Genomic DNA, 22294 nt, shown 5'->3' with positions numbered 1-22294 from the left:
CGGCACTCAGCTCTCACCTGTGGCTCCTAGAAGCTGTCAGCATGTGACAGCAGTGGTAGAACCAACCAGTGTGGTGTAGTGGTTGAGAGCGGTAGTCTCGTAATCTGGGGAACCGGGTTCACGTCCCCGCTCCTCCACATGCAGCTGCTGGGTGACCTTGGGCCAGTCACACTTCTTTGAAGTCTCTCAGCCCCACTCACCTCACAGAGTGTTTGTTGTGGGGGAGGAAGGGAAAGGAGAATGTTAGCCGCTTTGAGACTCCTGAAGGGGAGTGAAAGGCAGGATATCAAATCCAAACTCTTCTTCTTCTTCTTCTTCTTCTTCATTCTCTTATCTCTAGTACTCTCCTTTCTTGGATGTACCTCTCCAAGCACCCATGAAGATTTTGAACTGGATTTTATGGTTTGGACTTAAGTTTTCAGCCAACTTAAGATGTCAAACTCAGTTAAAAGGAAGCCCTTCAAAACCCTACTTTCTAACACTCCAGCAGTGCACTCTTATGCATGTCCACTCATAAGAAATCCTTGCCAAGTTGCCTGGGAGTAAGTCTCTTTGAGTTACAGGCAGAGGATTGCAGTGCAAACTAATATTTACTTAGAAGCAGTATTCCTGCATCTTGTTCAATAGAATTGTGTGTGGTATGCTGCTTCAGATCTCCACAAACAACACAACTCAAACTGAACCTTGGACTGTAAAGCCAAAAGTTAATGAGATTTAAATTGGTAACAGCCAAAGCTTTCCTTTAAAGAAAACATTATCGATTTTAAAAGGGCAATTTAATGAAAAAGAATGAGATTCGTCCGGATTTTGCATGAACTGTATTAGCGATTAATTTTAAATAAGGATATGCATCACAACTAAATACGCAGAAGTTATTTACATATTTCGGACCATTTAACTGCACGTTCTTAAAGTGCCTAATCACCCAGGAACCGTTTTCTTAATTGGATTTTGGGCACAAATGAAATCTAAGACCAGAAAAGCTACTGCAATGCAACACTCCGTTCAACATATAGCTTCTTTCTTGAAGTTAATGGCTCACTTTTCACTCAGCCCTGGGACTCATAAACATGGGAAACCAAACCGTACTCCTTAGTTTGATAAATATCTGCCTGGTTGCATTAAGCAGAGACAGTAAATTAGATGCCAGAGCCTGACTGAGCACAGATATGATTCCCTGCCTAGCAAAAACCTGCAGCAAATGTGATTGCATGGGACCAAAGCCAGAATTTGAACCCATGGCCACTAAAAAAAGATAGTTGAATTGATAAGTTGGCTCTAAGAGGAAAATGTCAATGGGTAAGTGATATTTCCTCCAACTGTTTATCCTCCCATCTCTACTGCACTCCACCAGTTGCAGTTCTTAGCCTCATAAATACAATCTATACATCACAATTAAGATTCATTCCTAGAGAATGCAATTTTCATTCCATTATTTCCACTTCATCCAAGCTTGTGGTTTCCCAGGGCAACATAAATGAACATCATGACCACACTTCATTATGGGTGCCAGACATGGCAGAGTCAATAGGAATCTATGCTGTTTCTAGACAAGACATGGAAGTTCTGAGTTGACATGACCCCAAGCCCAGGAGGCTTTTTGGACTCTGACCCTAATCTGGACAAGAAGAAGTTAGCTGGATCAGCCAGGGCCAGAGGCAGAGATACTAGATCCAAACTCAAGCCACTCATGATGACCACTGGGCCTGACTCAGAGCCTGGAACTGTCAAACTATCTGGGGTTGATGGGGCCTGTAGTCCAAAATATTTGGTCACTAGGTTGGGAGAGAGAGAGAGAGAGAGAGAGAGAGAGAGAGAGAGAGAATCATCTGCCATTAAATCTTCTACTGGATTGGTTTGACTTAGGTCACATCCACACTTAAAGCTCTTGGCTTCCCCCAAAAGAATCCTAAGAACTTTTGTTTGCTAAGAATTCTGGGAATTGTAACTCTGTGAGGGACAAACTACTGTTCTCAGTATTCTTTGGAAGAAACCCTGATGGTTAAAGTGGTATAAATGTGTTTTAAATGTGTTGTGTGTTGTGGATGTGACCTTGTTTGATTCATTCCCCATCGGCTTGTTCACACATGCACTGACTTCACTCAAGTGTGTTATATATGTGCATGATCTATCACAGGTTATTTCTATCATTTCACCTTGCCCCAAAGACAATGGAATTCAACAGAGACAGGGTCAGACCCAGAAACAGCAGGTGTTATCCTTGGTTAGCTGCTGAGGAAGCAGAACCCTAGTAGAGTCCTCCACCTCCTCCTCCTCCTTCCCACTCCTGTCAGTTTCAGGTAGCCACTATCTTTGTTTCTGAAAATGTCCCAGAACTCCTTTGCAGGAGGAAGAAATGGTTGCTACATGGAGCTGCCAGTCCCACCAAGTCAATCCTATATAGGCCTCCCACAAACCTCAGGAGGACCACCACTGCTGAAATAGGGCTCACTACACTGTACTTTGTCAACACCCCCCTCAGCCCTGAGCAGAATACACGTTCTGCTGTAAGCAATCAAATTATGTGCTCATGGCCAAGCCCAATTCCCTTTTGTTCTTTGAATGCTCAAAGCAAAAACTCCACTTATTGTTAGCACGCTGCATGAACAAGTAATCTCTTCTTCTTGGATCTATTTCTTTTCTTTTTCTTTTTCTTTAAATAAGATATTTGTAACATCCAAGCGGAAAAGATTATGTCACTTACTTCAGGGGAGATGAAATACATATGCTATTTGTAGGTAGCAAGATTAACATGCTAATGAAACTCCACGTCAGTTAAGGGTGCACTTTCAGCTGTGCTTTCCTTTTGTTAGATAAAAACCAATCCACTGAAGGTGTTGTCAACTGAGCTTGGTTAACACAGACACACCAGAAGGGCGGGGGAAGAAGGGGAACCAGCTATGCTAATATGACATTTCTCCATCCTCCAAACAATGCGCTGTGACAGGTACCCTACAAGCCCTGAGTATTGGACTATTCTGACTAGTGTAATGTCACTGTCAGCTGCCTTTGCTGTCTTTTAACATACCAGGCAGAGAACATGCCTGGCCTTTGGTGTTCAACACAAAGAGTGTCATCTGGACAGGAGTCAGTTGCATGAAGGTTGTGGTGCCCTTTGTAACAGAATGTTGGCTTCCTCAAGCAGCAAATGGCACCAGGGCTTTAAAAAGGTAAAGGACCCCTGACAGTTAAGTTCAGTTGCAGATCACTCTGGGGTTGCGGCGCTCATCTTGCTTTACAGACCAAGGGAGCCGGAGTTGTGCGCATACAGTTTTTCCGGGTCATGTGGCCAGCATTGTCATAAGCTGCTTCTGGTGCAACAGAACACCAAAACCAGAGCAGCACACGGAAACGCACACAGAAACCACAGTGGTGATGCAGAAGGAATGTAGTTGGTCAAGGGGGCCATGGACTCAGAAAGGTTGAAAACCTCTGCTCTAACCAGCAGAGCTATCTAGTATTGTTGTATGGTTTTTAATTGTATTTTTACTGCTTCTTTTATTTCTTATGTTGCATTTTATTGCATTAGAATTTGAATTCTAAAAGATTCAAAATTTAAGTGTGCTTCACAGACATACCAGGATTTCAGGAATGTGTCTCTTTCTGCCCTGCCTGGAGATATTCTGCATACAAAACAAATGCTCTATCACTGAGCTCAGGGGCAGAAGAAGGGGGTGTGATGGGGGTGGGTTGCCCCGGGTGTCATCACTGAAGGGGGTGACAAAATGTCGGGCGGCACTCACTGCAGGGCCTGCAGCCACCTGAGCCACGCATCTCTCCTGGGAGTGACGCTGTGGCTTGGGTGCCCACTGCCTCCCTGCTAGCTGTAGGGCGGTTGTGTGGGAGGAGGCTGGCAGACTCCTTGGAGGCCCCACAGAGCATCCTGCCCTGGCTGGCCCCGCCCCATGGGTGGCTGACTCCGGCCCTGCAGGCAGCTGGCCCTGCCTCTGGGCACAGGGCACAAGCGCCACCCCAGGCGCCCAATCGGCTTGCTCCGCCACTGACTGAGCTATAGGTCTTGCTCTGTTAAAAAAAAACAACTTTAAAAACTATATGTATCTATATCTGAACTTTCACATTTCTCTAAAGGAGCAGAGGTAACGTAAAATTTTAATGACAACAGAAATAATTGCCAGCTGCTCTAGGTAGAATTTGCTGTGTTTGCACTCTAACTCTGATACCCTTGCCCAATGGGACAAACATCTCATGGAATATAAAGTGTACAGCATGCCAATCAACATTCAATCTGATCCTTTTTTTCCTGAGCGATCTACCACATTTCCTCACCTTTCACAGCCATGCAGAGGATACCAGGCCCAATCTGTATATGTCATTTTACAAAAAATCAAAAGTTTGTGTGTGTGTGTGTGTGTGTGTCTTGGCAACAAGAAATTAATAAGCCTCATCAAATTGGTTTTACTGCCCTATTATAATCGCATCCTGCAGTCATTTGTGTCAGCTATGGTAACTTCATAGAAGAGAAGCGGAACTAAATTCCTCCCGTTAGTGTTTCATTGAGAGTTCTTTTTCTGTGGCTGAACACTTTTGGCTGACCTTTTTAATGTCCACAGAAAAATTTGGTCATATCGGCAACAGCAGAGCAAGTTATGCACATAGAGCTGAATGATTCAACTTTTGCTTAAACATTAGCTGATGAAATTAGTAAAGGGTTTAGATTAGAGACAGGCACAAAGGATCTCTTAAAATTATCCACCCTATTGCTAGGTGGTGAAATGGAGCAGGAACCCACCAAATATCTCCAGGGGGAGGAAAAATTATCCAAGAACTTATCATGGGTGGTGCTTGCCATTGGCAGTGATTGTAGCACAGTTCCTTCCCTTCCCTTCTCTTCTCTTGCCTTCACTTCCCTTCCCTTCCCTTCCCTTCCCTTCCCTTTCCCAGAGTGACAACAGTATTGGCTCTCTTGCCAGCCTGGCAGCCACTTGTTGTGAACAGCCCTGTGATCTTCAGATGAAGGGTGGCATACAAATTAAAGAAATAATAATAATAGTTTTGAATCCCACATGATGCCCTGGACCTAACGATCTTCCAAAGCACCGTGGGAAGAAAATGACAGCCTTACATGCATGCCCTGTCAACAGCTGTATGTAAAGCTACACATAAGAATATAGGAAAGTGCCTTCTTTTGACTCAGGTCATTGGTCCATCTTGCTAAGCATTGTCTGCAATGTCAGGCAGTGACTTTCCAGGATACCAGGCATGGTTCTCCATTCCAGGGTTCTCCAACCAGAAAACTTTCTTGCGCAAAGCAGGTGCTGTACCTCTTTGATACAACACTTTATAGGTCAGGGAAACCTATCCTATTCCACTATGAAATCACCAAAAATGCCCTTCTTCACTTCCTTCTAATAGACCCATGAAATAATGGGGGAAGGGTTTTCCACTCAGTGCTAGAATTGGTCAAGCTCCCTGTCCTCCTAATGCTACATCATAGGATGTGATGTGGAAGTAGGGGTAAACTCCTCCACTGATTTTTCTCAGAGGAGGTTTGCACAATAAGAAAACTGTCCCGCTAAATTTCTAGGACTATCTAGAAGAAGAGACAAAAAATTACTAATGAGTAGGCAGCCCTCCTTTGGTCAGGAAGAATAAACAGGATGCTTTGATTTGAGAACAGGGGTAGATTTGTGAAGAGGATAAGTGATATTGAAGGGCACGGGCAGGAAATGGAGTTTTCTTTTTTTTTTAAAGAAAAAGGCGAACTTGATGTTCTGCAAGATGGAGAGAAAAGACTGAAAGAGCCATTGCCATAGGCTGCTTGCCAAAGGGCTGTTTCAATGTCATTGCACAGGAAAAAAATAAATAAGACACCAGTCGTGACTGATTAAAGTTTAATTGACTTCTGCTTGCCTCGGCTCCGTTAAATCCCACAATAGCCATTAAGCATTGCTGGAAGCCAATAGAAAGGACTTGCCCCTAACGGGTTTATTTGTTATTCCTAGATTTTTCAAAGCAGCTCCCATTTAAGCATGCAGCACTTAAACTTTCACAAAAGAGGATTCACCCCTGCAGCTCAGCCAAAGCCTGATCACTGGCTAATTCGAGGAAAGCTGCTGGCTTGCACTTTGGAGCTATGCCCACTGCTTTGGATCACAATTAGCAACCTTATACCAGGTCAGGACATTGGCCTATCTACCTCGGTGTTGTCTGCTCTGAATGGCAGAGGGTCTCCACCAAACGGTTCACCATTCTTAAAGTGGCGTTGGGAGTCACTTTAAGAATGGTGACCTCCAGAGCTATGCAAAGCACAATGCACTCCTCCTCTTCCTGAGATTACCACCCCACCCCACCCCCGCTAGTTTCACTCCACAAAATTTCACCAAAATGAATTGGCCTTTCTTTATGGGGGCATGAAAAAGCACTCCTCCCATTTCAGCTCAGTCCTAAAGTTGTAGTGCACAAAGAGTGCTTTCCAAAAACAGTTCACAAAGACCTCCCATATCAAAGAAAATCACACAAAGCAACATTAATGGGGTGACAGAGACCTGGTTGGAGGAAGCAGATAGGCCTGTCCTTGCCGCTGCTTGCCCAACAGGTTTCTCTTACACACAGCAACCCAGGTCATGTGGGCGGGGGGGGGGGTGCAGTGATTTTTAGGAAGTCATTAGCTTGCATCAGGTGTCCTACTGGGAAGACCCAGTTTTCTGAGTGCATGTTCTGGAAGCTGGGCAATAGGGGCAGTACAGGATTCCTTCTGGTGTACCGACCTCCCCGCTGCACCAAGCATTCCCTGTCCGAGCTGCTTCAGGTCGTGGCGGATTTTCTCCTGGAGACACCTAGTTTGGATGTCCATGGGGATTTTAACATCCATGCCGACACGACCTTACAAGGGGCCACTCGGGACTTCATGGAAGGCATGGCCTCCATGGGGCTGTCCCTGAATAAGTTTGGCCTTAGACCTGGTGTTCACCTCTAGTGACGTGATCTGACACTAAGTAAAAGTGAAACAAAAGAACTGCCATGGTCAGATCACTTCCTGGTGCAACTGGACTTCTCCACGACCCTTCCCCTCTGCAGGGAGGTGGGACCAATTCGGATGGTCCGCCCCCGCCACTTAATGGATCCAAATGGTTTCCAGAGAGTGGTAGGGGATGCTTTATCCCATGTTGATGGCATTTCAGCTGATTCCCTGGTGGCACGCTGGAATGCGGAGTTAACCAGGGCTATCGACTGTCTGGCTCCGAAGCGCACTCTCCGATTGCATGGAGCCAGGACAGCCCCATGGTTTTCTTCAGAGCTGAGGGCGATGAAACAATCGCTGAGACGGCTAGAGCGTTGGTGGCAGAAAACTCATTCCGAATCTGACCGGACATGGGTTAGAGCTCAACGTCGAGCCTACCAAGTGGCGATAGCGACGGCGAAGAAGACTTTCTTTACCGCCTCTATTGCATCTGCAGAAAATAGTAGCAGGAGACTCTTTCAGGTGGTCCGCAATTTAACGGAACCACCTTTACCACCGGGGCCTTGTAAAGACCCCAAGATCTCCTGCAACAAATTTGCAAAGTTTTTTGCAGATAAAATCACTCATATTCGGAAGGAGCTAGACACCACTGTGGGAGCAGGACTGGGGCGGGAGAGTGCTAGAGCCCTGTCTGGTCAAGTTGCATGGAATCAATTTCAATCCGTTACCCCCAAGGATGTGGAAAGGCTGCTTGGACACATGAAACCAACCACCTGTCTCCTTGATCCTTGCCCATCCTGGCTAATAAAAGCAAGCTGGGAAGGGCTGGGTGATGGGCTCTGCGGGGTGGTGAATGCTTCCCTCTGTGAGGGAACATTCCCAGATCTGCTGAAAGAGGCGGTCATTAAACCGCTTCTTAAAAAAACATCTTCAGACCCGGCCAGTATGGCCAACTATCACCCAGTCTCAAATCTTCCATTCTTGGGCAAGGTGATTGAGCGAGTGGTGGCTGAACAACTCCAGGCACGCCTGGAGGATGCGGACCATTTGGATCCCTTCCAATCGGGATTCAGGCCTCATCATGGGACTGAAACTGCCTTGGTCGCGCTGGTTGATGATCTCCGGCAGGCTAGGGACAAAGGTGAGAGCTGTTTCCTAGTTCTGCTGGATCTCTCAGTGGCCTTTGATACAATCAACCATAACATCCTTCTGGACCGTCTAAAGGGGCTGGGAGCTGGGGGCACTGTTATACGGTGGTTCCGCTCCTTCCTCCTGGGCCATGTTCAGAAAGTGGGGGGGGGATGAGTGTTCAGACCCCTGGGCCCTCACTTGTGGGGTACCTCAGGGTTCCGTCCTCTCCCCCATGCTTTTTAACATCTATATGAAGCCGCTGGGAGAGATCATCAGGGGGTTTGGACTGGGTGTCCATCAATATGCAGAGGATACCCAGCTCTACCTCTCTTTCAAATCAGAACCAGTGAAGGCGGTGAAGGTCCTGTGTGAGTACCTGGAGGCGGTTGGAGGATGGATGGTGGCTAATGGATTGAGGTTGAATCCTGACAAGACAGAAGTACTGTTTTGGGGGGACAGGGGGCGGGCTGGTGTAGAGGACTCCCTGGTCCTGAATGGGGTAACTGTGCCCCTGAAGTCATTTTGGACTCACAGCTGTCCATGGAGGCACAGGTCAATTCTGTATCCAGGGCAGCTGTCTACCAACTCTACCTGGTACGCAGGCTGAGACCCTACCTGCCCGCGGACTGTCTCGCCAGAGTGGTGCATGCTCTAGTTATCTTACGCTTGGACTACTGCAATGCGCTCTACGTGGGGCTACCTTTGAAGGTGACTCGGAAACTACAACTAATCCAGAATGCGGCAGCTAGACTGGTGACTGGGGGTAGCCACCGAGACCACATAACACCGGTCTTGAAAGACCTACATTGGCTCCCAGTACGTTTCCGAGCACAATTCAAAGTGCTGGTGTTGACCTTTAAAGCCCTAAACGGCCTCAGGCCCAGTATACCTGAAGGAGCGTCTCCACTCCCATCATTCTGCCCGGACGCTGAGGTCCAGCGCCGAGGGCCTTCTGGCGGTTCCCTCATTGCGAGAAGCAAAGCTACAGGGAACCAGGCAGAGGGCCTTCTCGGTAGTGGCGCCCGCCCTGTAGAACGCCCTCCCATCAGATGTCAAAGCGATAAACAACTACCTGACATTCAGAAGACATCTTAAGGCAGCCCTGTTCAGGGAAGTTTTTAATGTGTGATATTTTAGTGTATTTTTGGTTTCTGTGGAAGCCGGCCAGAGTGGCTGGAGAAACCCAGCCAGATGGGCAGGTACAAACAATAAATTATTATTATTATTATTATTATTATTATTATTATTATACATGCTGGGGTAGCACTGTTGGTAGAGTATGAGACTCTTAATCTCAGGGCCATGCGTTCAATCCCTGCATTGGGCAAAAGATTCCTGCATTGCAGGGGGTTGGAATAGATTACCCTCGTGGTGACTTCGGATTCTACAATTCTATGATTCTGTGATTTGGTTACATCTCCCACAAAAATACAATCCAAAACACACAAATAAACACTCACTAAAGGACGCAGGTGGTGCTGTGGGTTAAACCACAGAGCCTAGCACTTCCCGATCGGAAGGTCAGCGGTTTGAATCCCCGCGACGGGGTGAGCTCCCGGTGTTCAGTCCCTGCTCCTGCCTACCTAGCAGTTCAAAAGCACGTCAAAGTGCAAGTAGATAAATAGGTACCACTCCAGCGGGAAGGTAAACAGTGTTTCCGTGTTTCTCTGGTTCGCCAGAAGTGGCTTAGTCATGCTGGCCACATGACCCGGAAGCTGTATGCCGGCTCCCTCAGCCAATAAAGCAAGATGAGTGCCGCAACCTCAGAGTTGTCCGCAACTAGACCTAACGGTCAGGGGTCCCTTTACCTTTACCTTTTAAAGCCATGAGGGAACCAATGCTGAGGTTATCAACCAGTCAAGCATAAAGAAAAGAACGAAATAATTCAGTCAGCCTATAATATCACTTGATAAAGCCACATGAGTTGATGTAGGAAGCTAAGCATGCTCTTTGACCAAAACATATTTTAAAAAACAGTGGACAAAGAGTGTTCAACAATTGTTTGGGGGCAAAATAAATGCCCAGTCATATAGCACAATGAGGCATAGGTGAATTCCCCAGGACTCTGGGTGCTCGGGTTTCCACATTTTTATTTTTATTTTTGCTGTGAGTGTCTGCAGTTGCACAGCCTCTGCCCCCAGCTCTGCATACCTCACCACAATAGCAGCTGCCACAGCCCCTTCCCACTGCCCTTGCCCTGATGCTCACCTCTGAAGCCTTGCTTCACCTCTGATGCTCTGGTGCTGTGGTGGTGACTGGACCAGGGGCTGGGTCTCCTCCACAAGGCCCCACGGTGGAGGCTCAGGCCCCGGTCACTGCTGCAGTGCTGAAGCACGCGCACCACAGCATAAAGACATGACATCACGATGTCACACGATGTCGCCACATCATGCTGTGATGCCATCACATTGCAGTTCAATGTGCGTGTGCTGGGCACCCACAATGTGGGGCCCAAGTCAGCACCCCTGCAATGAGAGGGGCTTGGGCAAGTCTCTTTCTGTCTCTCTCTCCTGATAACCTGTCAGGACCCAGTGAGGCCAGGCTCCAGGACATCAAGGTTTGTTGCACTTCCTGACTCCTACACTCTTATTAGGTGTGTGTCAGAGTGCTGTCAGCGGCTCCCTGCTGGTTGCCCAGGAAAGTATAAAGACAAGGAAAAGTTTCTTACCATTATTTTTAATTTAAAACTTTACAGAGAGAGGCTATAGAACCCAGTCTCTTGGAGAATGGCGTTGTCCCGAGTGAATCTCCACTCCCCCATCTCTACTTCTTCATTCATCATCATCATCACCTCCTCTACAGGTGCCTCTAAGTGCCCTCTGAGCTCTTTGCTCTCCTACTTTTAAGGCTTGCCAGGTTCTGGGAGATGGTGGGTCTGGAATGCTTTCTAGTGACAACGTGTCAGCCAGCTGCTGCTCCGGCTCTGCCTGCTCCTCCTCTCCCATTATTTCCCAACTTTTCCCCTCTTCTGCCTCTGAGCTGTGACTTCCCACAAACCACTGTTATAAATCTATACAGTCGTACCTCGGGTTACAGATGCTTCAGGTTGCATTTTTTCGGGTTACGGACTGCCAAAACCCAGAAGTATCGGAACGGGTTACTTCCAGGTTTCAGCGGTCACACATGCGCAGAAGCACTAAATTGCACTTTGTGCACGTGCAGAAGTGCCGAATTGCAACCCACGTATGCGCAGATGCACCACTGCAGGTTGCGAACGCTGTGGGTTGTGAACGTGCATCCTGCACGGATCACGTTCACAACCTGAGCGTCCACTGTACTGTCTTCCTCCTCCCTGGAAGGGTCAAGATGGGGAGGCAGTCTCCACCACTTCTCCTCCCCTGCCCAGCCCTTGAAATCACCCTATCTCCAGTGTCTTCCTCCTCTGCCCAGTCCCTGACAGTGTGTCTGTACCTGGCCTGTGCAGAACTTGTCTGAGGCTTGGGATGGGAGTTTTGTTAGAATAAAGTTATAAACTCAAACAGAAAAGCAGCCAGTCCCTAGCAGGGCCCCCTAGCCAGCTTAGCCCTCTGAGGACCAGTGCAAGTGTACCCGGCTGCCTCTTCCCTCTGCACCACATCCAACAGGGGTAGCCTACATGGCTCTAACATGAAAAAGGGGCATACAAATAAACTCATGATGGTGACGATGGACATGGTCCATGTTGCTTGATTTCCATCATCCTTGACCATTGGCGATTTTGGAAGTTCAGCAACATCTACTGGGCACCACTTTGGCTATCCCTGACATACACACACACACGTTTCTTTTTAAGGGAGAAACGTATCTTTCCTGCCTACCACTAATCCTTGCCTGATTCCGCTGGGCAAAACTGCTTGGATAATAAAAGCACAAGCATCCTTTCCACAACATCCTGAAGGTCAAGTGACTCAGGATTCAAAAATCCTGCTCTGAAAGTTGAACTAAAGCTTTCTGGCAGGTCGTCATGATGTGGAAACAATTCTGTTTAATACTTCATTGAAGTAGCGGGGCACTGCCGTATTACCCCTGGCAAAGGTCTTCCATATTGGTGGAGTCGAAAGGGAGGGAAGCAGCCTACCACTTTCTCTAGGTAGGCAGAGCTTAAGTAACAGGGCCTGAGTGAAGTGTTATGGAGCCGAGAGAGAAGCTAGCGATAGGTCCAAAAAACAAGTCTCTCGCATAACAGCCATTGGGGGGTGGCTGTGGGGAGATAGTAACCTGAGGCAAATGAGGGCCTGAGCCAATTTTAGCTGCCCCCTGGAGGTTTGACATCATCTTCATGGCATTCATTGAAAACTTGGTTTCAGTCAAAAAGAAACATATTTACAGAAGTGTGTGTGACAGAGGCCTAGTCCTTAATATTACATCAGTTATTGATTTAAATTAGGGGTGAGGAATCTCAGACATCTGAATCTGGTGCTCAGGAGTTTCCCCAGGCCACCCCTCAGCCACCCCACTCAAAAACCCTCCTTCACACCCTCCCTGAGTGTTTCTGCCTCACAGCAAAGTGTCTTTAAACACTGCTTATGCCCCTTGGTTGCCTGGATGGAGGATGGGGGCGATGTGTAAAAACTAGTACAAAATTGAAAATGTACATTCATTGTTCCACCCACTTTGCCTCTGGCCTTGCCTGACACTGGCATGGTTGCCCAGACTAGAAGACTGCCCAATGGAAATGTTGCCCTCAATCTGGAAAAAGGTTCATTATCCCTGTTTTATATCATGGCATGGCATATATCTGGGCTGGGTGATGGGCAACAGACTGGAGCAGGTCAGGAGCCAGGAGACAATAATCAAGGTTAAAGGAGCCGTCAGGATTAGGGTGCAAGACCAAGAATACTACACATGCCACAGCTCAAGTAGAACTTGTTTGCTCACCATGGAGACAAGAAGCCCTTTTATACTCCCTTCCTGCCCAAAAGGATCAAATTTCCAGCTTCATGGGTAAAGCCAGGCTTCACCAGAGCCGGGAAGGACCCTCAATAAGAAGCTATAGTTGTGCACTTCACTTCACAAAGGGCAGTAGTCAGTAGACAATGACCCAGTTATGCACTTTGGATTTCTAAGGCATTTACAGCAGGGGTAAGAAACCTTTTTGCCCCAGCAGACCAGATCTCCATGCTCACTCCAGGAGCAAACTTGGACAAATGGGTAGAATTACCCACCTGTCAGCCATCTGATGGCTTCATGCTGCTGGGTGACTGACAGGTGGGTGGTCTTGCCTTCAGGCATGTGGGGAAATAGTGACCAAGCAGGCTTAAAGTCCCCATGTGTCAGTGAATTATATTCAGGAAAACTGTTCTGCAACTATGTGTACATTAGACAAAATTGTATACAAAAATGTGTGTACTAGAGAAGATTTGCACTAAGATGCTAATGAATTTTCACAAGTTGTGGTGTGTGTTTTTTAAAGGACACTGATGTAGAAAACTGAACTTAACATTGGGAAAATGAGAACTGAGAGAATCTGCAATTGAGAGAGAAAGGAAGGGAGAAGATTGAGTTGTATAATGGCATGGCACAATAGTTGGGGTGGACAAAGGTAGGCCACTTGTGAATGGCCTGAATTTTCTTCTTGTGCACTGCTGTACGGACAAAAACCTAGCTAAGCAATGCACATTTAAGGGACGGTGAAAATCATTGCAAAGAGCTTATGCAGCAAGTCAGCAAAAATGGCTCTCTGTGAATGTGGTGGAGGGGAAGGGGGGGCAGAAAAGAGGTCAGATACAGTCTGGGTCAGAGCTGGTGGTGTTGCGGCTTTTCAATTTGGTTTTAAATGACCTAAAGAAAGACTGTCTTTGTAGAGAGTGGGAAAATGCTGACACCATGAAAGGGCAGGTGTCATGAATACAAAGGAGATTGCACACTGGAGTCTAGATTGCTGAAGGAGGTAGATTATGTGGCATCGGCTGCTATTTCAATAATATCCAAAACCTAAAATAGAGAGGCTAAAGTACCCCAATCTACTACAGTTTAATAGCTCTTTGGCCAAGGCTGAAACTATACACAAGGATGCTGGCACAAATGGAATCCTTCAGTCGAGAGACAATGGAGTGAGCCCCCTGGGTTGAAGTAATACTGCTGCATTAGCAGCACCAAAGTGCAAGCTTGGGCAGCATGTATGGAGATCCTTGGCAGCCCAGATAATGACCCCCCTCTTGGCCTTGCTGATGTAGTCCAAAGGAAAGCAGAGCAAGATGTTTGGCACCAGCTTGGCTGCAGGAGTTGCCGGACAATAGCATACAAGGTGCCATCCAACTGCCTTAGGGACTCCACTCCAGATTTGTGTAGATATCCCACAAGACAACGGAGGTTTAGGATAAGAGATTTCCTTCTTCTAGATGGGCTACCTTCCCAAGTTAACGAGCCCCATCTGACCTTCACTTCCCTTTACAGAATGTGCAGAAACTGCCTTCTTGACCATTGGACCCACTACTGGTCTCATCCACTCAATCCGCCAGATCAGTGACACCATCACAATATGCATTTCTCCACCAATGCCTTTCAAGGACAGGAAGAGGGAAATGTATGCTAGAATTAAACCACATCACATGGTGCTGTATTGCTTGACAATTAACAGCACAACCCTGCAAGGATCTCAGAAGCCCATTCCACAGTACCTTGGAGCAAGGCTTATAGTGGGTCTGACTCTGTTCCTGTCAAGATACAAAAGACACCCACTAGCTGCAATTTCTGGAAACCATGACATTTTTGTTCTGACATTTTTCCCCTAGTTGGATGAACAGGTCTCTGCCATGGGTGACTAGTTTGTATTGTTTCTTAAAACCGCTCTGCTGTTATTTTTCTGTGCTGCTTTTAACTGACTCAAGCTGTTGTTATTGCGTTTTATACATTGATTTGGAAGGTGATAGATAGATAGATAGATAGATAGATAGATAGATAGATGATAGATAGATAGATGATAGATGATGATAGATAGATAGATAGATAGATGATAGATAGATGATAGATAGACAGATGATAGATAGATAGATAGATAGATGATAGATGATAGATAGATGATAGATGGATAGATAGATGATAGATAGATAGATAGACAGATAGATGATAGATTAGATAGATGATAGATTAGATAGATAGATAGATAACAAGTCTACTCAGAAGTAAGTCCTATTGAGTTCAATGTGGCTAGTATAAAACTGTAGCCTGAGAGAAAACTCAACAAGAATATGCATTTTAAAGTCATGACCTTGAGTCTCCAGCAACATTTATGGGTTGGATATTTTAAGCCACTGACCCCATGCTAAAAATATGGCCAACCCTACAGCATAACTTATTTTAATATTGGTGTAGAGATTCAGATCAACTTCACAAACATGTTAAAGCAAAATGGGGAAAAAAGAACCATCATCATCACTGACTTTATCACATTTTGAGGTTCAGTGACAAAGTTGCATTGTACAATCCCAACCACAATCCAAGACAACATGTTTATCTTGCTTTATTTCAGCTTGTGTTCTAGCAAAAGATGATAATAAATTTGCTGGGGAAATGTCAGAGGATTCTGCTTTCCATGAAACTAGTCATATGTATAACAGAATGAGAAGCAGCAGGTCACAATCTAAGGTTGCATGGGAGAAGATAATTATGCAAGTACCCTACCACCAGAAGAGGGAGAAGTGATAGCCATTTATACTACTATTGTTACATATCCTCAAAGGATTTGAGGACAAAAAAAGTTCTGGCACTAGATCAAATAAAATCCCTAGCAAAAATCGAAGACATTCTTGCACTGGACCACTCTGACTATATAAGTTCCACAGACAGAACAGCAAGCAACTCTATCAGAACAGAAGTACTACCATTATAATCAGTGAAACTAATTAGACCCCAGGTGTGAATACACCCAAGATCAAGAAAAAGTGCCCTCCCTCCAGTCTCACCCCTTAATGCAATCCATCTAAGGTTTGTTAAACTGAAGTTCCCTGTTACACCCTTACCAGGAAGCTGTGATTCAAGCTCTGACTAGAAAGAAAGCTGGTAAACCATGGTTTCATCCTTGTTTGCAAACCAGGGTTGTAGTCAGAGCACAAACAACGATTTCCCAGTTATGTATGTAGGGCCTAAGTCTTGCTGAAAACTTAATTTGGCGATTCACACATGCATGCACACCCATGCATGTTGAAAGAGTCCATACAGCAGCCAAATATATTAGGAATGCTTCCCCACTGTCCACACAGATAAGGTCTTCTTGAGCATAGTGATGTATGGGTGGGGGGAGAGACTCTGGCTCAATGAAGACCCAGAGATGCTCTTGGTTGGTGGCAAGGAAAAATGCCAAAAATAATACATTGTTCTCAAAAATCTCCAATAGGAAAAAATATTTTGCCCACTTAACTAGGGAAGCTCAATGTGTGAGGTCTGAGCTGGTTGCTCCAAATTCGGACTGCATGGCTCTTACAAGCCACCTCTGACACAGATGCTATCAATGTGTGTGTGGTGGTGGGGTTGTGTAAACCTCCCTAAAGTCTGACATATTTCATTACAGCCAAATTGAACCTCTCCAACATTCCTTAGAAGTTCACCAGCCGGTGACCTCCAAATTCAACCCCATTTGTCCAAATGGATTCCAGTATCACCTCTGCAATATTCAAAATGTGCTCTCCCCCACTCCACAGTATATTCAGCTCATTTTCAGCTGCAATCCTATATGTACTTCCTTGGGACTAAGCTCCAGGGAATCATTAGGACATGCTTCCATGTTAATGTGCTTAGAATCACACAGTTATCCACCCACTTTTATCACCTCCTCAACTCCATCAGATGCTGCTGGCACTTCTAAACTCACCTGGAATTTGATTGCCCTTTAGGTGAAACCCAACAGCAGCACTATCCTGCTGCCCACAGGAACCCCATCTGCTTGCAAATATTTTGGTGCAAAAACTCAGCCCCTCCAATGTATACAGCAACAGAAAAACCTTGTTATCTCCCTGTTAAAAGATAATGACCTTCGAAAGATTGCCTCTGGTTCCAAACACTCTCGTGTTTCACATTACCCAACGGTAAGCGCCTCTGCTATATGACTCCATGCCGTCATGGGACCAAGCATGAGACAGACTTCCTCCAGGTAGCAGAGATTCAAACAGATGGCTAAACCATGGCTCTTTCAGAAGCAACATTCCATGGGGTTTCCTCTAGCCAATCTCACCGTCTCGGAGGAGAGTGGGCCGATACACCTGACACATCTGTGCTCAAAGACCCCCTGCCTTTAAAACGACTTTTCAGAGTGTTTATTGGAAACAACAACATTAAGATAATGGCAAGGCTGACAGTGAAAAATGCTCCGGGGAGGGAAAATAAATGAAATCAATTAGTATTATAAATACAGGCCGAGTTCTTGGTGTCCTGCACGTCAGTTCTTTAGACCAAACATTCTCAGACTTAGCAGAGAACAGCAAGCAGATTTGGGATGTGATCTTAGTAATGAAAGAGAGTAGGGGGGGGTTGGGGGGGTACAGACAGTCTGCTGCTAATTCTTCCCATGGTTTTTGTACTTTACATAAGGGGGAAATTAAAATGTTTCATAATGTGTTTGTATGTTGTTGCATGAGTGGAGCTTTGTGCCTTCTCTCTAAGACACAACATTTTCAAGGAACAACACAGCAGATTTCAGAATGTGTCGGTCAGATGGGGGGGGGAACAACAGTTATTTTATTGACTTGGAATGCTTCTCCTGTTCATTTGGAAAAGAAGAGGTGGACCTAAACAACAACTCTTGTAAAATGAATGAAGTGTCTCTCTTTTTTTTCAGGTCAGTTGTCACTCTTTCTGAATTGGTCCCTGAGCAGATCACACAACAGATGGAAAAGGCCGTTTTGACATGACTCTTTGGCTTAATTATAGCTTTACCAGGACAGCATATGGACTTGGAATGTGCAAGAGGATTTATCAAAGGAAGCTTTGTTTTTGGATAAATCCAGCATCAGGAATCTTGCTCATTCTTGAACATTTACATTATGGCAAATATCCCCAAATTGGTGAATGCCAGAATTCATATCTTTGCAATCTTCCCTGTATGAATGCCCCACAAGTAGAAATAAACCAATGGGTTTTGACAGTCACCTAAGTGTGACTGTCATCATTCACTGGTATTTGTCCAACAAGTGGGGATATATGACTGACAATCATGACATTTGCCTGGGATTATCAGCATCTGTATGTGAATGTCAGCCGTCATCACAATTTTGATCATGGGTTCGGATCCTGGGGAAGTGAAAGAAGGAAAAGTTTCCATTCCCTTACCCTTGCTAAGTACTCTGAAATACCTCTCCATGTGTTCAGGGCTGGGTTGCAAGGGAATAATCAATCAAAAAGGAAAAGGTACCTCCAACCTCATTTTGGGAGATACCTTCTTCCCCAGGGGCCATGTATGCCCCATCCAACATGATTCATAGAATCATAGAATCATAGACCTGTAGAGTTGGAAGGGACCCTGAGGATCATCTAGTCCAACCCTCTGCAATGCAGGAATATGCAGTTGTCCCATACGGGGATCAAACCTGCAACCTTGCCATTATCAGCACCAAGCTCTAACCAACTGAGCTATCCAGCTCTAGTTCAGGAAGATCCCTCTGGTGAAAACTGTGTAGATGGTACAGTGGAGAAGGAAAAATGAGAAACTTGCCTTTCATGAACTTCCTTCTGTTCACTCATGTTAGAATCCTAGGTATTGACTGTGACACTTCATTTAACTGCTACTCAGTCTTTTTAATTGCCCTAATCCTGATAAAGAAAGAAAAAAACACTTTACTAATCAAATACTGAAAATCAGTAGTTTACATTGCTGCAAACAATGTGGGGAGAGAGGAACTTACTACCACTTAAGGTGCACATGTACTAAGGTTGGCCGGGACTCTTTCAATGCAGGGGTAGCTAACAGGATTCCCTCCAGATGTTGTTGAATTCCACCTCCCATTAGTCCTAGTCAACAAGGCCAGGGATGAAGGGAGCTGCAGTCTAACAGCATCCAGAGGGCAAAGTAATCACAGGGTGAGTTGCTCCTCTTGAGTCTGCAATAGTTCCCCGCCCCTCACCACCCATTAAAGGATTCTTGGAAATTTTACTTATGAACAAGATTTTGAGAGGCAAGTGACTTCTCTTACATTGGTGATCTTCTTCAAAGGTGGTGACCATTTCTTACCATTTTACCTCTACAAGGGAACTTCTGACACTCACTTCAATATTTTGTGATATGAAATGAGAAAATGAAGTCGTAATTGAATATTGTCTGTACCCTTTACTGTAATGAAAAGTTGGCTGCTTTTTTGGGGTGGTGAGGTGGGAGAGAAAGACAAATTATAAGCTGCCTTGTGAGGACAGTGTCCTAAAAGGCAACACACATATATAGGTTTACAAATAAAATAATATTATAGATGACATTCTGTTAAGAATTATGGTTTACAGTGCAGGGCTACATCTATATAACGATGGTGTCCAGTGTTCTCCACTATGTTCTTTCCTACTAGGCAGCTTTTTCTAGTCATATACCCTCCAGATATTATTGGACTACAGAGCCCATCATCCTTTGACTACACTGCATTGAGCTGATGGGAGTTAGAGGCCAGCAACATCTGGCGAGCCAACTAAGGGAATGCTGTCATGGAGTCTTGGAGGCTCCAGATCCTTTTACCCACACAATTTAACTGAAAACCAACAGGGCTGTAGCACAAAGCAAAGCACACTTTGCTTGTGAAAGGCAAATCCCCTTGCATATAAAGAGGAGTTTTGGAAATATCCCTGCCCTCAACCCACAAGACCTGCTGCCAGTCAGTTAAAAACAGCACTGAGCTACCCTGGCTCAGTAGCAGCAGGCTGTCATACTGTCTAAACAGCTGAGTTTATGAATTAAGCGAGGTGGGGGGAATACTGAGTGGGTAACCCTCTTTATCTCTATGCATCAAAATAAATGAAATATTGAGTTTGTTGGGGTCAGTTAGAGCCCTAATACCTTAGAAGCATAGTGTTTCACTCCTATTTACTTTAATTGCGGTCAAAATGATCCCCGGTGATATTTTCATTAGTGAAAACCCCCAAATTAAAAAATACAACAGCGTAAGAACCAACTCCTAGCAGCTGAGGTCCCTTCGCCTTCCCCAATAAAATATTTGAGGATGCTGGGCCCACTCCAAAGTTGATGGGCATTGCATTCAAATGGTGTGCATGCACCACATCTTCTGATCAATTATGTGGGGTGGGGCTTACCTCCCCCCCCCCCCAGTATTTTATTCAAGTTGACACCCATGCAAAACGGCAAAGTACAAAACACCATGGACTGTGAAATAGCTGGATCCTTAGTGCTGTACAAGCACATCTTAGGTGGAAGACATTTTATAGTCCTTTCTGGGCTGTTGCAATTAAAAAAATAAAACCACTCTGTTATCAATAGTACATCAGCATCTCCTGGAAGTTGTATACTAGGTATAAGCAAATCTGTCATTTTTTGATTCTTGCAGTTTCTCATTTTTTGCAGTCTCCACACCTGCACATCTGTTTGTGGATTTCTTTTTAAGTCCTTGTGAAAATTCATTGTCACTTTAGTGTGAATTCCTCCCAGCACAAACTCTTTTATGTATGCAATTTTGGCTAATATATCCCTTTTTGCAAAGCAATTTTTCTAAAAGTAATGCCGTTTTTGCACATTACTTTCACTATTATTTTATGCACATGTTACCCTAGTATGTGTTTTTGTGCACATTAGCAGGTCAGAAAACTGCACTGTAAAATTTAGAGAAGTGTAATTTTTAACTGTGGATGTGCTTTGGTTCACATATTGTTACAAAAAGTGTGAACTTAACAGGTTTGTTTTCAAGTGTGACCTGAAACGGATTTCTCCCCCATCCATACATGGAGCACACTTCTGAATTCAGAGTCCAAAGTTGCACCGCATCACAAGGAAAGTTTTTAGAAATATATTTTCGAACAAACTTCATCCATCCCCTCCTCACCAACAAAACTACCAGCGTCCTTCCAGCTTCCTTGTTCTCAGCAGTAATTGTGTCAGGTCCCAGGAGCAGACAGATGATTGCACAGAGGCAGGCTGGTTTAGCGATACAACAATGCTCTGTTTTGAAAGGCTGGGGAAAGGGGGGAAGCTTGTTCTCTCTAGTTTTGAAGGAATCCATGCCTCTTTCAAGTTAAAAAAATATAGAGAAGTCATTGTGCATTTGATCAGCAGCAATAAGAAAGTCGTGTATTCTAAACTAATTTCAAAGTGTTCTTTTTTAATTCAATAAAATACTTTTACCTTAAATCCATTTTCTAAAAAATAAAATAAAAATCTCCAAGGGCTGCCTGGCTTTACTCAAAATCTGGTACACACCATACTGGAGAACAAGGAATGACTCAGAAATGTGGAATGTTTGAGCCGAACTTGAGCCTAAGATTAGACTACTAAGCTGAGGTCCAGATCTCCTTCAACCCAAGGGTTCCTAAATGACCCCCAAAAAAGCAGTTGCAGCAGCTAGTTTAGACATACTAGGAAGCAATGTCCTTAACAAAAAAAGGGCCGCTTGGTCACTTTATCAGTATTAAACAATTCTTCAAATCAATTGTTTGACACAACATAGATACGTCAAAACTCAAGAAAGTAACTAGATTTGAATCAACTGTTGTTTGTTGTGTTTTTATTAAACAAAGACAAAGGACTGAGCTAGACTGGTAAAGAAAAAGCGATTTATATGCGTTGTATATGCAATATAATATTGTGCCACCAGATGGCTACGTGGAGTCCCGTTTTTCTCTACTTGTTTTCCCTGTTTAAATTTACAATGCTTTTAACTGAAACGCTTCTTTGATGTGTCTAGATCCAGCCAAAGTTTCCATCATGCAGCAGCACTGTGCTAGTGGATGCTTTAGCATAGCGATGTTTTGATGTGAAAAAAGGTGTTAAGCACGTGCCTGCACAATAATGAAATGTGACAGACATAAGCCTTCACTGAACAGCAAGTTCTAAAAAGGATTGTAAATACTGCTTCAAGAATATACAACTGTACACAATTACTCTCCAGAGACAAATGCAATCTTGAAAGTGAACAGTTTCTGAAATTCCTTGGCAATTACTCTCTCTCAAAAAGGAGGAGGTTGAAGGCAGTTTTCCTTAAAGTGCATTTGTCAACAAGGAGCTGCTGCTGCTGCTGCTGCTGCCATCATTGGGGGAATAGTCTGATTTCAAATAGACTTTGGAAAGGGCAAGAGAGATTATATTGCTACATGCTCCTAGAGATGTGGGGGAAATTGGTTAAG

At 44.9% G+C, this 22294-nt stretch overlaps 1 protein-coding gene across 6 annotated transcripts in view; it reads right to left on the bottom strand.

Annotated features, from left to right (window-relative positions):
• Positions 1 to 22294, bottom strand: part of IL1RAPL2 (interleukin 1 receptor accessory protein like 2) — a 484356-nt gene that overhangs the window by 246498 nt on the left and 215564 nt on the right. The window contains exon 1 of one of the 6 annotated variants that reach the window (XM_083422317.1): positions 18296 to 18357. The exons of the other annotated variants lie outside the window; for them this stretch is intronic. Coding sequence (XP_083278443.1) covers positions 18296 to 18326 — 31 coding nt within the window. The 5' untranslated portion in view covers positions 18327 to 18357. Of the gene's footprint in view, positions 1 to 18295; positions 18358 to 22294 lie in introns of those variants that run through there. 6 annotated transcript variants of the gene reach the window in all.

Source organism: Podarcis tiliguerta (genome assembly GCF_965153285.1).
Source record: "Podarcis tiliguerta genome assembly, chromosome: Z".
Lineage (NCBI taxonomy): Eukaryota > Metazoa > Chordata > Lepidosauria > Squamata > Lacertidae > Podarcis > Podarcis tiliguerta.
Note: the sequence above shows the minus strand (reverse complement) of the source record. Positions and strands in the feature narration are given on the sequence as shown.